The following is an 11,959-nucleotide window of genomic DNA, read 5'->3' as shown; positions in this document are numbered from 1 at the left end:
ACGGTAGATAATATTAACTCGAATGAAGTTGGCGACATTCTCTTTCTTTACTTCTCTAAGAGAAACAGCTTCTGCCCATTTTGAAAAGTAGTCAGTTGCAGCCAGGATGTACAGATGTCCACCAGAGGACTTAGGCAATGGTCCAACAACATCCAAACCCCAAGCTTCAAATGGCCATGAGGCAATAGTTGGGTGCAATACTTCTGGGGGTTGATGTATAAAATTCGCATGGAATTGGCAAGCTTTACATCTTCGGATGTAATCCAAGCAATCTTTCACCATGGTTTGCCAATAATATCCCATCCTTTTTATGTGAAAATGAAGTTTTGGTCCAGACTGATGCGCTCCACATACTCCAGAATGCGCTTCTTGCATAGTTTGAGTAGATTCATCTGCCCCAAAACATCGTAAGAAAACTCCATCAAACAATCGCCTGTAAAGTGTATTTTTATAATAAAGAAAACGAGGGGCTCGTCGTCGGATTTCTGTTCTTCTTCGAAGGTTTTCTGGCAATATTCCATAACACAAGTAATCTATTATTGGTTGTCGCCAATCGTCAATTTCAGCTTTCGAAGTGGCGATAACTTGTTGAAATTCTTCTTCATGCTTATTTGGAGGTGGAGTTATCCATCTTTGGCAAACCACAACTTGTATTTCATCAGGAGATACTAATGCAGAAGCTAAAGCTGCCAATGCATCGGCCTTTTTATTTTCCTTTCTTGGGACATGTTGAATAGTCACCTCTCCAAGCCACCCTATCATCTTTTGAGCGTAATTGCAGTATGGGATTAACTCAGGATTCTTTACTTCATAATTACCCAAGACTTGATTGATCACCAACTTGGAATCCCCAAAAACTTGTAGTTGCAATTGTTTCATATCAATGGCCATCTCAAGCCCAAGTAAGAGTGCTTGATATTCAGCAACATTATTGGAGCAGTTTTGTGTTAGAGTGAAGAAGTATGGCAAAACTTCTCCATGGGAAGTGACAAATACCACTCCAGCACCGGCTCCTTCACGATGTGCAGCACCATCAAAATACATCTTCCAAGGTGGCTGAATTTCTACTAGCATTGCGTCTTCATCTGGTAATTCATCAGATAACTCCCAATCATTCGGAATTGGATGATTGGCCAAGAAATCTGCTAGCACTTGTCCTTTCACTGCCTTATGAGATATATACACAATCTCAAATTGTTGAAACTGGAGGTACCACCTTGCTAGCCTATCACTTAAGACAGGCTTGGACATGACAAACTTGATAGGATTTGCTTTAGAGACAAGTTGTATAATATGAGCCTGGAAGTAATGCTTCATCTTCTGAATTGAGAACACGAGTTCCAGACATAACTTCTCAATAGGTGAATACTTGATCTCGTTTTGTGTCATCATCCTACTCAAGTAATATAGGGCATTTTCTTTCCCTTCATCATTTTCTTGTGCGAGAAGTGCTCCTACTGACCTTTCTTGTACTGCAATGTATAAAATCAATGGTTTTCCAGGTATAGGAGCTACAAGTACTGGAGGTTTCATCAGATAAGACTTTATGCTCTCAAAAGCATTGGTACAAGCTTGGTCCCATTCAAAAGGAACATCTTTCTTCATAAGGCGACTGAATGGTTGACATCTCCCAGCCAGATTTGAGATAAACCTCCTAAGATATGCTAATTTTCCTTGTAAGCTTTTCAATTCATGAATATTTTTTGGCTCAGGCATCTTCAAAATAGCATCTATCTTATCTTAATCAATCTCGATTCCTCGATGTCGAACAATAAAACCGAGAAACTTTCCCGAAGTAACTCCAAAGGCACATTTTAAAGGATTCATTTTGAGTTGGTATCTTCGAAGCCGTTCAAACACCATTCTCAGATCTTTCAAGTGGTCATCACTCTTCTTTGATTTTACTACTAAGTCATCGACATAACACTCAACATTTTTATGAAGCATGTCATCAAAAATATTCTGCATGGCTCGTTGATAAGTGGCTCCAGCATTTTTAAAACCAAAAGGCATCACTTTGTAGCAATATATACCTTTAGGAGAGTGAAATGCAGTAAGTTCTTCATCCTTTGGTGCCATGCGAATTTGATTGTATCCAGATGAACCATCCATGAAGGACATTACCTCGTATCCAGTTGTAGCATCAATCATAAGCTCAGGGATTGGAAGAGGAAATTCATCCTTAGGGCATGCATTATTAAGATCTCTAAAGTCAACACAAACTCGTATTTAGCCATTCTTCTTTCTTACAGGTACAATGCTTGAAATCCATGTAGGATATTTGACTTCACGAATAAAACTTGCTTCAATGAGCTTGTTAACCTCAGTTTCGATCAAAGGAACCAATTCAGGTCTAAAGTGACGTTGCGCTTGTTTAACAGGACGAGTACCTCGTTTTACAGCAAGATGATGAACTGCAACTTTAGGGTCTAACCCTGGCATCTCTTTGTAACTCCAAGCAAATACATCCCTAAATTCCATAAGCAGCTCAATATATTTCTTCTCTTCATCGTCATCCAGTGAAGCACTCACATATGTAGGCCTTATATCATCATCAACTCCAAGATTTACTTCCTTCAATGCATCAACAGTATTCTTTATCCCTTCCTCGAGTTCAGGTGGCGCATCTTCAGCATCCTCATCTTCTTGAGGATCACCATCATTAAAAGATATGTGATGGCATGCATGAATATTAACAAATCCATCATCAATTTTTGCATATAGTGGAGTACTTTCTTCGTCACAAATTGTGATGTGATTTGATGATCCCACACTTTCTTCATCTTCATCTCGCTCCCTAGTGTGAACTATGGTATGAGTTTTTGCTCTCAGAACATCTCCACATGAAACTACAAGTTTTGTTTCTCGCCTCATTCTATAAGGGATCAAACTGGGCCAATTCTTGGGTGAATTATGCTCCCGGGCATATACCCGTTCTTCCACTGTTCTATAATCTCCTTGGCGCTTGTATTTCTTCTTCATTGGTCCCAATCGATCAAATACTGAATTTTTTGGAGTTGATTCTATTAGTCGATCAGATGCAGAAACCTTAGGAGTCATGCCACTAAGTCGATCAAACACAGAAGGCTTTTTGTTGAACATCATCGATTCTTCCACAGGGGTAATATAGTTGATGCTCATCCTTTTTATAGAGATTCAGATTGGTGACGGTTGTTTGTAACCCAGGCCTTCGCGCGATTGCTTGACATCATACCCTTTCTCTATCATCATCCTTTGAGTTGGATTTAGGCCATGATTTGCCCTTTCAATAACTTCATTTGGAAGCTTCCCTACTTTATAAGCTTCATTGGGATTGTATCCTGCTTTCACCAACAACTTATATGCATTCGGGTCAAAACCCTCATTTGTACGATTTTTAGGGAGTGATTCATGTGAATCATGATTCGATGGTCTGACAAATCCCTGTATCATTTTTGAAGGTGATTTGATCGCATCAATTTGCTTGATAGGGAATGTCAACTTACTACTCTGCAACTCAGAGGGTGGGATCTTGACTTTGTTTGTCTTTGGGACATAGTGAGAAACAGGAATCATTCTCTTACTTGAAGATGCCTCACTTATCTTAGGTACTTTACTCATATCTGAAAGCGTTTTATCCTTTTCAATCATGACCCTCGCATTAGCAGGTGCTACATCAACCCTTTTTATGATATCAGCAGGTATCACGTTAACAACTTTAACTTCTTTTGAAACATGATTCTTTAAGTAGAATTTTGCATCAGCAAAGTGCGCTTCCGTCTCGGTGAAAGGTTCATCATCAGCAACTATCTTCTTTTGAACCCCATCTTCAAAGTATTTGAAACATTGATGGTAGGTGGACGGTACTACTTTGTTCTCATGTATCCATGGTCTTCCTAACAAGATGTTATACGAGGTCTTTGAGTCAATAACATGCATCCATGCACTCGAACGCATATCCCCCATCGTTATATCTAATTTGACAGCACCAATGGCTCTCTGCCCCCCTTGGTTAAAACCTTGAATCATCAGACGACTTTCAGACAGTTCATTTATCGGTATTCCAAGTTCTTTCACAGTACGAATAGGGAGAATATTGACCCCAGATCCATCATCCACCATGATCCTATTTACTTTATGTCCACGCACAAAACCTACCATATATAAAGGACGATTATGCAACACTTCACCCAATAAAAGATCATCATTAGTGAATGTAAACTTCGCATCACAAGTGTCCACTTCTTCAGAGTGAGGCTTTATAGGGACTTCATGTGATGGAGGTAATGATAGTGATGAGCTTTCTACCATCGTCTCTTCTTTATCAATGTTACAACACGAGGCCTTGGTGTCACGATGAGAAATCTTTTCACGAAACCAACTTGGCAAGAATTCCTCTAATGTCACCGGAGGACGTTGCTTTTGATAGTAATTTCCCTCGACTCTTGACTTCTTCACATTCTTCTTTACCCTTTGAGTTTTAGGGGTAGGTGGATGGCACCACTTTGTTCTTATCTTCGCTCTAGTCACTTGCTTATTTGGTTCTCTTTGCAAGCTCATTTTACGACGTCTTCATCGTGTCACTAAAATCCATTCTTCATCATCAGTATAAGCACCGCAAGATTGGTTTTCCTCTAGAGATTTATCTTCCCATATTACTTCATTCATCAAAGGAACAAGCGATGATACATTAACATTTATTGGTTTGAAGTCACCAAATTTAATCATCTTTGATGGTGATGTGGCTAGGTCATCACCACTATCATGTATTTCGACAAAGTTGCAAAGAACTATGGGGTCAAGTGAACCAAAAGTGACAGAGACTTGATTTGAACTCATCTTCAAGCAATATCTTTCCTTCACGGGCCAAGTCCATAATCATTTCCTTAAAGATAAAATACTTTTCAATAGGATGGCCCATCAAACGGTGATATTTGCAGTAATTTGGATCATTAGTCCTCCCAGCCTCATCTGGACGCTTCATTTCAGGTAGCTCAAAGAGTTTTAACGCCAGAAGCTCTTCGAAAATTGCTGGAACATCTGAGTCCAAGAAAGGATACTCTTTTGCCTGCATTTCCTTCAAAGTCAGCTTTCTACCAGCGTTATTCTGAAAAGTTGTGGTCTTCACCCTTTGATTCTTGCTTAGATTTGTAGCCACTTTCAAAGGTACGGCATTAACACTCATCGACTCCTTGTTTCCAAACTTAGGTGCCGATTTTCCCCCTTTCTTTACCTCCATTTTGTCTTTTCCCTTGCCAGGCCCATAAATAATTGGTCCTTCAATCCCGCTTGCAGACATGATCAACTCCATATCATGAGCACGTGTGGCTAGTTCCTCAAATGATTTGGGTTTAATACCTTGTAGGATATAACGAAGTCCCCAACGTATTCCTTGAATACACATTTCTATTCCGGAAGTTTCACTAAGCCTATCCTTACAATTGAGGCTTGCATTTCTCCATCGGTTGATGAACTCAATGACGGGTTCATCTTCCCATTGACGTGTATTTGTGAGTTCAACCATGCTCACAGTACGCCTTGTGCTATAGAAGCGATTAAGAAATTCATGCTCAAGTTGTTCCCAACTATTAATAGAGCCTGCCTCGAGATCCGTATACCAGTCAAAAGCATTTCCTTGTAAGGAGCGCACAAATTGCTTGACCAGATAATCTCCATATGTTCCAGCGTTATTGCAGGTTTCAACAAAATGGGCAATGTGTTGTTTTGGATTTCCCTTTCCATCAAATTGTTGAAATTTTGGAGGTTGATAACTTGCAGGCATCTTCAAAACATCGATTCTTGAAGTGTATGGCTTTGCATATGTGAATGATGACTTTGAAGACACGTCATACTTATCTTTGATAGTTCCCATAATGAAGTCCTTCAGTTGATGAATGGGAATTCCTCCTTCAGCAGATACTTGCAGCTCATCACCCACATTTATTTGCTTTGTAACTGAATCTCCCTTTTCTTGTATCATCGGGCGTTTTCCAGGTGCATGACTTGAGTCTCCCTCCATAACATTCTCAACTCTGTCCGTCAACTTGACAATTCGATTATCCTGATCTTGCACATATTTTGTTAGACCTTCAATTGCCTTTGTCAAACTCGCCAGTTGTTCTTCAACAGTTGAGGTGTTAGTCATCATCTCTTGGATGGCCGTTATGGATGATGGAGCAAAGCATGGATTTTCGCTCAAACTAAAATCTGTCTGAAACAAGTTACGTGGAGTGACTGAGGCAGATCTAGTGATCAAGACATCATCTTCATCTTGAATAGTGCAATTCCTCGTGTTAAAAGGACTAAGTCGAGCCAACGTCTTTTCAACAATATCAGCTATATTCTCTCCTTCTTCCAATTCATTCGGAAAGAATCTTGCCCCCTTTGAAGATGGAAGATCAAAAATAGGAACTGATGCGGACGGCACTTGAAGTGTTTGTTGTCCTAGCAAGTTTGCTCTGTTCCTAGTGATGGGTCCCAAACTTCCCATAGTAGCATCCAGTATGTTCTCCACCTCAGAGGAAAACTTGGAATCAGTAGCCTTAGCAATAATAGTCCTGGAGTCAAACTTCTTAGATGCCATTTAAGTGTTCTTGAAGTTTGATGATCGATGTGAAGAGATGAGAGGTAGAGATTGTCCCACTAGGCGTGCCAAAATTTGTAAACAACAAATTTTCGAGCCGAGAAAAATAAATAATCAAGACCAGAAAATTGGAGTAACAAAGTGTAGTATTTGATTTCAAAATGTAATGCGGTTACAATCTCTACAATAATCCTCTGATTCTTCAAATAATATGAAACACGTTGAACTTGAATTTGAATTTGATTTAGAGTCAAGGGCTTGAATAGCTTGATCTTGAATCTACGTCTTCGAATTTGGATTTGAATTATTCGTCACGAATACTTGTATGGTTATGACGAACGATAAATATGAACAAGTAACTTGATCTCAAAGTTTTTGATATTTGTCTTCGTTCTTGATCTTGAACTTGAGCTTGAATTTGATTGCTTGAACTTTGTAGCTTTGTAGAGAATTTGCGGTCTTTGATCCACGAGCTCTCTTCTTGCTTCTTGTTCTTCCAAAAAAAAACCCTTTCAGAATAATGAGGACCCCTATTTATAGTTGTAGGGAGTGGTATGAGGGTGTGATTTGATTGGTTGGTTTGAACTGACCAATCAGATTTCTTTGTTGAAGAGTTTTAATTTGATTGGTCAGAACATGTCACATAGACACGTGGCATTATTCTAGTGGCTCATTTAATTTGACTTAGATTGCCACATAACTTTGACATGTGACATGATTTTAGTGGTTTATTTAATTTGACCTGGATTGTCACCTAACTTTGACACGTGGCATGATTTTTGTGGCTTATTTAATTTGACTTGGATTGTCACCTAACTTTGGCACATGGCATAATTCTAGTGGCTTATTTAATTTGACTTGGATTGCCACCTAACTTTGGCACATGGCATAATTCTAGTGGCTTATTTAATTTGACTTGGATTGCCACATAACTTTGATATGTGGCATAAAAATGGGCCTCTAGGATGAGATGATATTGGGCTTAACAAAGTGGAGTCATCTTTATAGCCCAAATCAATGGATTTAGTTTTTTTAATTAAATCCACATTTATTGGACTTAAATAATTGACTCAATTTTATTAATCCAAAATATTTATTTGGACTAATATATCTTGAATTTAATATAAATTGAACCATTCTACAAATTTATATTTAATAAATTGTAAATGATTACAAACACCATCCAACTGATTATCACCAAACCATAGTACTCTTAGATTTGTACAGTTTGTCAATGATGCAAGGAAGCTGAATGTTGAATCACTGAAAAGATTATTCTCGCTCAAGTTTAGATCCTCGAGGTATTCTAAGTTATCGAGTGATTCAGGAATTTGACCAGTGAAACTGTTGACTGAAAGATCAATCACTCTGAGTCTTGAAGAATTTGAGATTGAAGAAGAGATTAAGCCACCCAGATTATTTCCTCCACAAAGAAGTTTTTCTAGGATGGTCGTTCCACGGCCTAAATATATAAAGGTAGAGTACCTGAAAGTTTGTTTTGTGTAAGATATAGGTACTGCAGTGATAATATGTTGAAAATGCTTCAGGGACAGAACCAGTCAACTCATTCTGTGAAAAAATTAGCTGCTGTAGTTTCTTAAGATTACCCAGCTCCACTGGTATCTATCCTGTAAATTTTGGGAAATACATGAGATACCAGTTTAATTTGGTGGAAGAGAGAAAAGAATGACAATTTTCAATGTTATTGTAAGGAAATATCATACTACCTTCCAAGTGTTGTCCTCTAAGATCTATTTTTTCAAGAGTTGTTATGTTGGCTAGCTCTCTTGGTTCCAGAAAACTCATTTTCAACTAATAACAAGACTTGTAGCTTTCTGCATTTCTCCAGGTTTGGTGGAATAACTCCATCTAGGGAGTTCATTGAGAGGTAAAGCCTTTCCAAGTTTGGAAGATGATCACATATAGTTATTGGAAGCTTTCCAGTAAGATTGTTATCGGTAAGAGCAATGATTTGCATCGTCGTAATATTGAAGATTGATGGTGGTATAGAGCCAGTAAGTTGATTAAATTGCATATCTAGGACAGTCAAGTAACAAAGATCACTAATTTCTCGAGGGATCTCTCCCTCAAGAAAAATTTTCTGCAAGCCCAACACTTCAAGCTTTGTTATATTGGAAAGGGAAAATGGAATTTTCCCTGAAAATTGGTTGCTCCAGAGGTACATAAAACGTAGGTTTGGTAACAAACTTAAAAATGATGGAATGGCTCCGGTGAAGTTATTGCTTATGACATGAATCACTTTCAACCTCTGCAGATGAGCCAACTCTTCCAGAAAATCTCCATGGAAAGTGTTGTTACTGATGTTGAGGGGAGATGAGAAATGAGAGGTTTCAAAGGTGTGGAGGAATGGTACCATGACTTTGCATGTTAGAAATGTTTAAAGCAGTGACTCGATGGTGGCGGGAGCTGCAAGTGACTCCAATCCAGCTGCAAACCGGGCTCGAGGAAGACCAGTTGCTTTTTAAGATGTTGTTAGGATGAGAAGAAACTTGTGATTTCATTGCAAGAAGAGCAGCTTCATCAGTGCTAACATTAGGAACAATAGCATGTGAAGTATGGGGATGGAGCAAAATGAAAATCGCAAAAGCAAAGAGGAAATTGCAAATTCTGGCCATAACTATATATGACATGCAAGTTCTTTTTTTTTTTTTTGATAATGCAAGGCAATGATCAAAGAAGATCTATGTAATGATGTATTAACGAAAGTGAGTCAACTAGTGTAGGTCTTTTTGGAAATAATCTACTGGGGAAAGTTGTTAAATTCTGATCAAAAGTGTTGTTGGGTCCCAATGTTTTAAGGATAAAGTAATTAACATGATAGAAATAGGAAGCTGCATTCATATTTTCAATCTTATAGCACTGTGGCAGCACATTTTTGCATTCCTAGGCAATAGATTTGTGGCTCAACAAGTTGTCGTCAATATCATATCATCATCATCATTCTATATCTATCTATATCTATACTATATTAAAAAGAATATCTTAATAATATTATTTGAATTTTTTACCTTTTACTAAAAAACTTTTCTTAGACAAATCGACTTTTCACCATTTTTCTTCAATTATTATATCATTATTTCAATAATATTAAATATGGACTATAATATAAATTATATTCTCAAATTATTATTAATTTATTTTAGTTGGATAAATTTATAATTGTAAACACTAATAATTTCTTCCCCTTTTAATTAAGTACATTTTTTCTTTGTTTAATTTTAGGTTTAAAATTCATATTAGGTTTAGGACTCTTTTAAATATAAAGAATAAAACTAATGTAACATTGTGTAACGTACTAGATTTAGAACTAAATAATTAATAAGGATTCAATGATTCAAAAAACTAGACAACTAATTCAATTATTAATATGATAATGCCGCACTAAGTAAATTAAAGGAAACATATAGTAGGTTTAGGATTCAAAAATTAGAACTAAAATTATTTGGACAGTTATATAACAGAAGACTTATTCTATGATATAAAAATTCCTAAAATATTTAGTATTTTAAAATTGATTAAAAATTTATCTTTTAAATTTTTTTTTATTTGAACTATATTAAAAATTCTAACATTTAATACTTTGAAATAAATTAATTTAAATTTTACCTAAATTCTATAGTGATTCTTCCCAATTACACTCTATCCCTATTCTTTTAAAAATTATCCGAAATCTCTTCTTTTTGGTGGAATTCGGGTACTTCACGTACGTCCTAATACATCACTTTAAGTGATGTATCTGAGCGATTCATCGCGTAAAGTGATGTATCCGATGTCCTGATACACCACGTAAATAATGTATTCGACAGATACATCACGTAAAATGATGTATTAGAGAATAGGAAAGAGTAGGAAAATTTGTAGTTTTTTTAAATGATAGAGAATAAAATAAAATAAAATAAGTTGTGTATTTAGATAATTTTTTCTTTTTTTTATTAACTTATTGCATATATATATTTATTAAACTAAGTCTTCATCAAAATAATTTAACTCACTGCAAATGTGTACAAGAAAAAAATTGAGGGATTTAAATTCATTTTTGCACTACTAACGTTGATCCTTTCTTATTTTTAGTTACAAAATCCTAAAAAGAACAAACAATAGACACGCACAAATACTTTAAGTTTTTCTTCAATTAATTGAGTGTTCTTAATTTATTCACTTTGTTCAATTTTTCTTATTCATCTTCATTGGAACTACACTGTATTAATAAAACTATGAAATCCTAATATGAATCTTGATTGACTTTATCATTTAAAAATAATTTTATATTAGATTATTATACAATAACATATCCAATATAATCTCAAATGTGATATTTGCAAAGGATAGATTGTACATACCTTACCCTACTTTGGAATGTAGACAAAATGTTTCTGATAGACCCTTAGCTTAAGAAAATATAATTAATAGGAGTAAAAAAGTTATGCCAAAATACTATAAAGAATATGTTGGAACATGTTGAACAAGAAACATAACTATAACAAAATAACACGATAATTGAAGTGTAAAAAACAAGTAATATCAGACACTAAATATTAAAGATTTTAAAATTAATTAAAAACTATGTGTCCTGAAGAATCCTGTTTTTGATTTCCCCACTGTACAAGGCCTATCAAATGAGTAAACGCACACAGTACAAGGCTACAAGCCTTAGCCTTAACACTAAGCAGCAGTTCTGAAGCCTGGACACATGACATAGAGGTGAAATTCATCCACGCCATCCAGTAATTAAGTGACGATTTAAGAAACAACCCCCTTTTCTCTGTATTTTAGATGCCCTTTGAATCTTGGAATTTCTGCCAAGAAAAGTGTTACTAACTTGGAAGTCTTACATACTTAAGCTATTGGAGTACGTACCAAGCTTGGGTAGCATGGGTTACATAGGCTCTTAAAATAAGACGAGATTACGAATCTACGAGAGGGAGCAAAAACTAGTTTTCGAACTTACGAAAGTGAAGCAAGCAGGTGACAAGCAGGCAGGTGACAAGCAAGCAGGTGACTCACCTACTTGGGATGGACCCACGCTGCCACGTGGCAGTTTTGTGTTGGAAGCTTGGACGAGGTGGCACCCTAGCAGGCTGCCACGTGTCACCCTAGCAGGCTGCCACGTGTCACCTCCTAAGGAGGTGTATATATACATGTTGGCTGACTCTTAACTCATTTTTCATCCAAAAACATCAGCCAAATAAGAGGAAAAACATGAAGAACCAAAAGGAACAAGGCAGCCACGTTTTTGAAGAATTAAAGGTGAGTTCTTCGATTTTTCCTCCGTGAATTAATTAGCTACGGTGTTCTTCAAGCATGTGGTGATGTATATATGTATATATATGTATATGATGATGACTAAGGCGTCATTTCTTTAACCTTACGCTTAGA

The 11,959-nt window shown here is 36.6% G+C and overlaps 1 protein-coding gene across 1 annotated transcript; it reads right to left on the bottom strand.

Moving 5' to 3' along the window:
- Nucleotides 1-8,321: 8,321 nt before the first annotated feature.
- Nucleotides 8,322-9,198, bottom strand: LOC129899822 (MDIS1-interacting receptor like kinase 1-like). Its single transcript, XM_055974831.1, has 2 exons — nucleotides 9,019-9,198; nucleotides 8,322-8,831 (listed from the first exon to the last, which is right to left on the bottom strand). The coding sequence occupies exons 1-2, from the start codon at nucleotides 9,196-9,198 to the stop codon at nucleotides 8,322-8,324; spliced, it is 690 nt and encodes a 229-aa protein (XP_055830806.1).
- Nucleotides 9,199-11,959: the final 2,761 nt, after the last annotated feature.

The sequence above is a fragment of the Solanum dulcamara genome, chromosome 8 (assembly GCF_947179165.1).
Source record: "Solanum dulcamara chromosome 8, daSolDulc1.2, whole genome shotgun sequence".
Taxonomy (NCBI): domain Eukaryota; kingdom Viridiplantae; phylum Streptophyta; class Magnoliopsida; order Solanales; family Solanaceae; genus Solanum; species Solanum dulcamara.
The sequence above is the reverse complement of the archived record's forward strand: the minus strand, read 5'-3'. Positions and strand labels throughout refer to the sequence as shown.

Coding starts and splice junctions, on each gene's coding strand:
- LOC129899822 (XM_055974831.1), bottom strand. CDS start 9,198: ATGGCCAGAATTTGCAATTTCCTCTTTGCTTTTGCGATTTTCATTTTG. Junction 8,832..9,018: donor ACTGGTCTTCCTCGAGCCCG/GTTTGCAGCTGG, acceptor GCTCATCTGCAG/AGGTTGAAAGTGATTCATGT.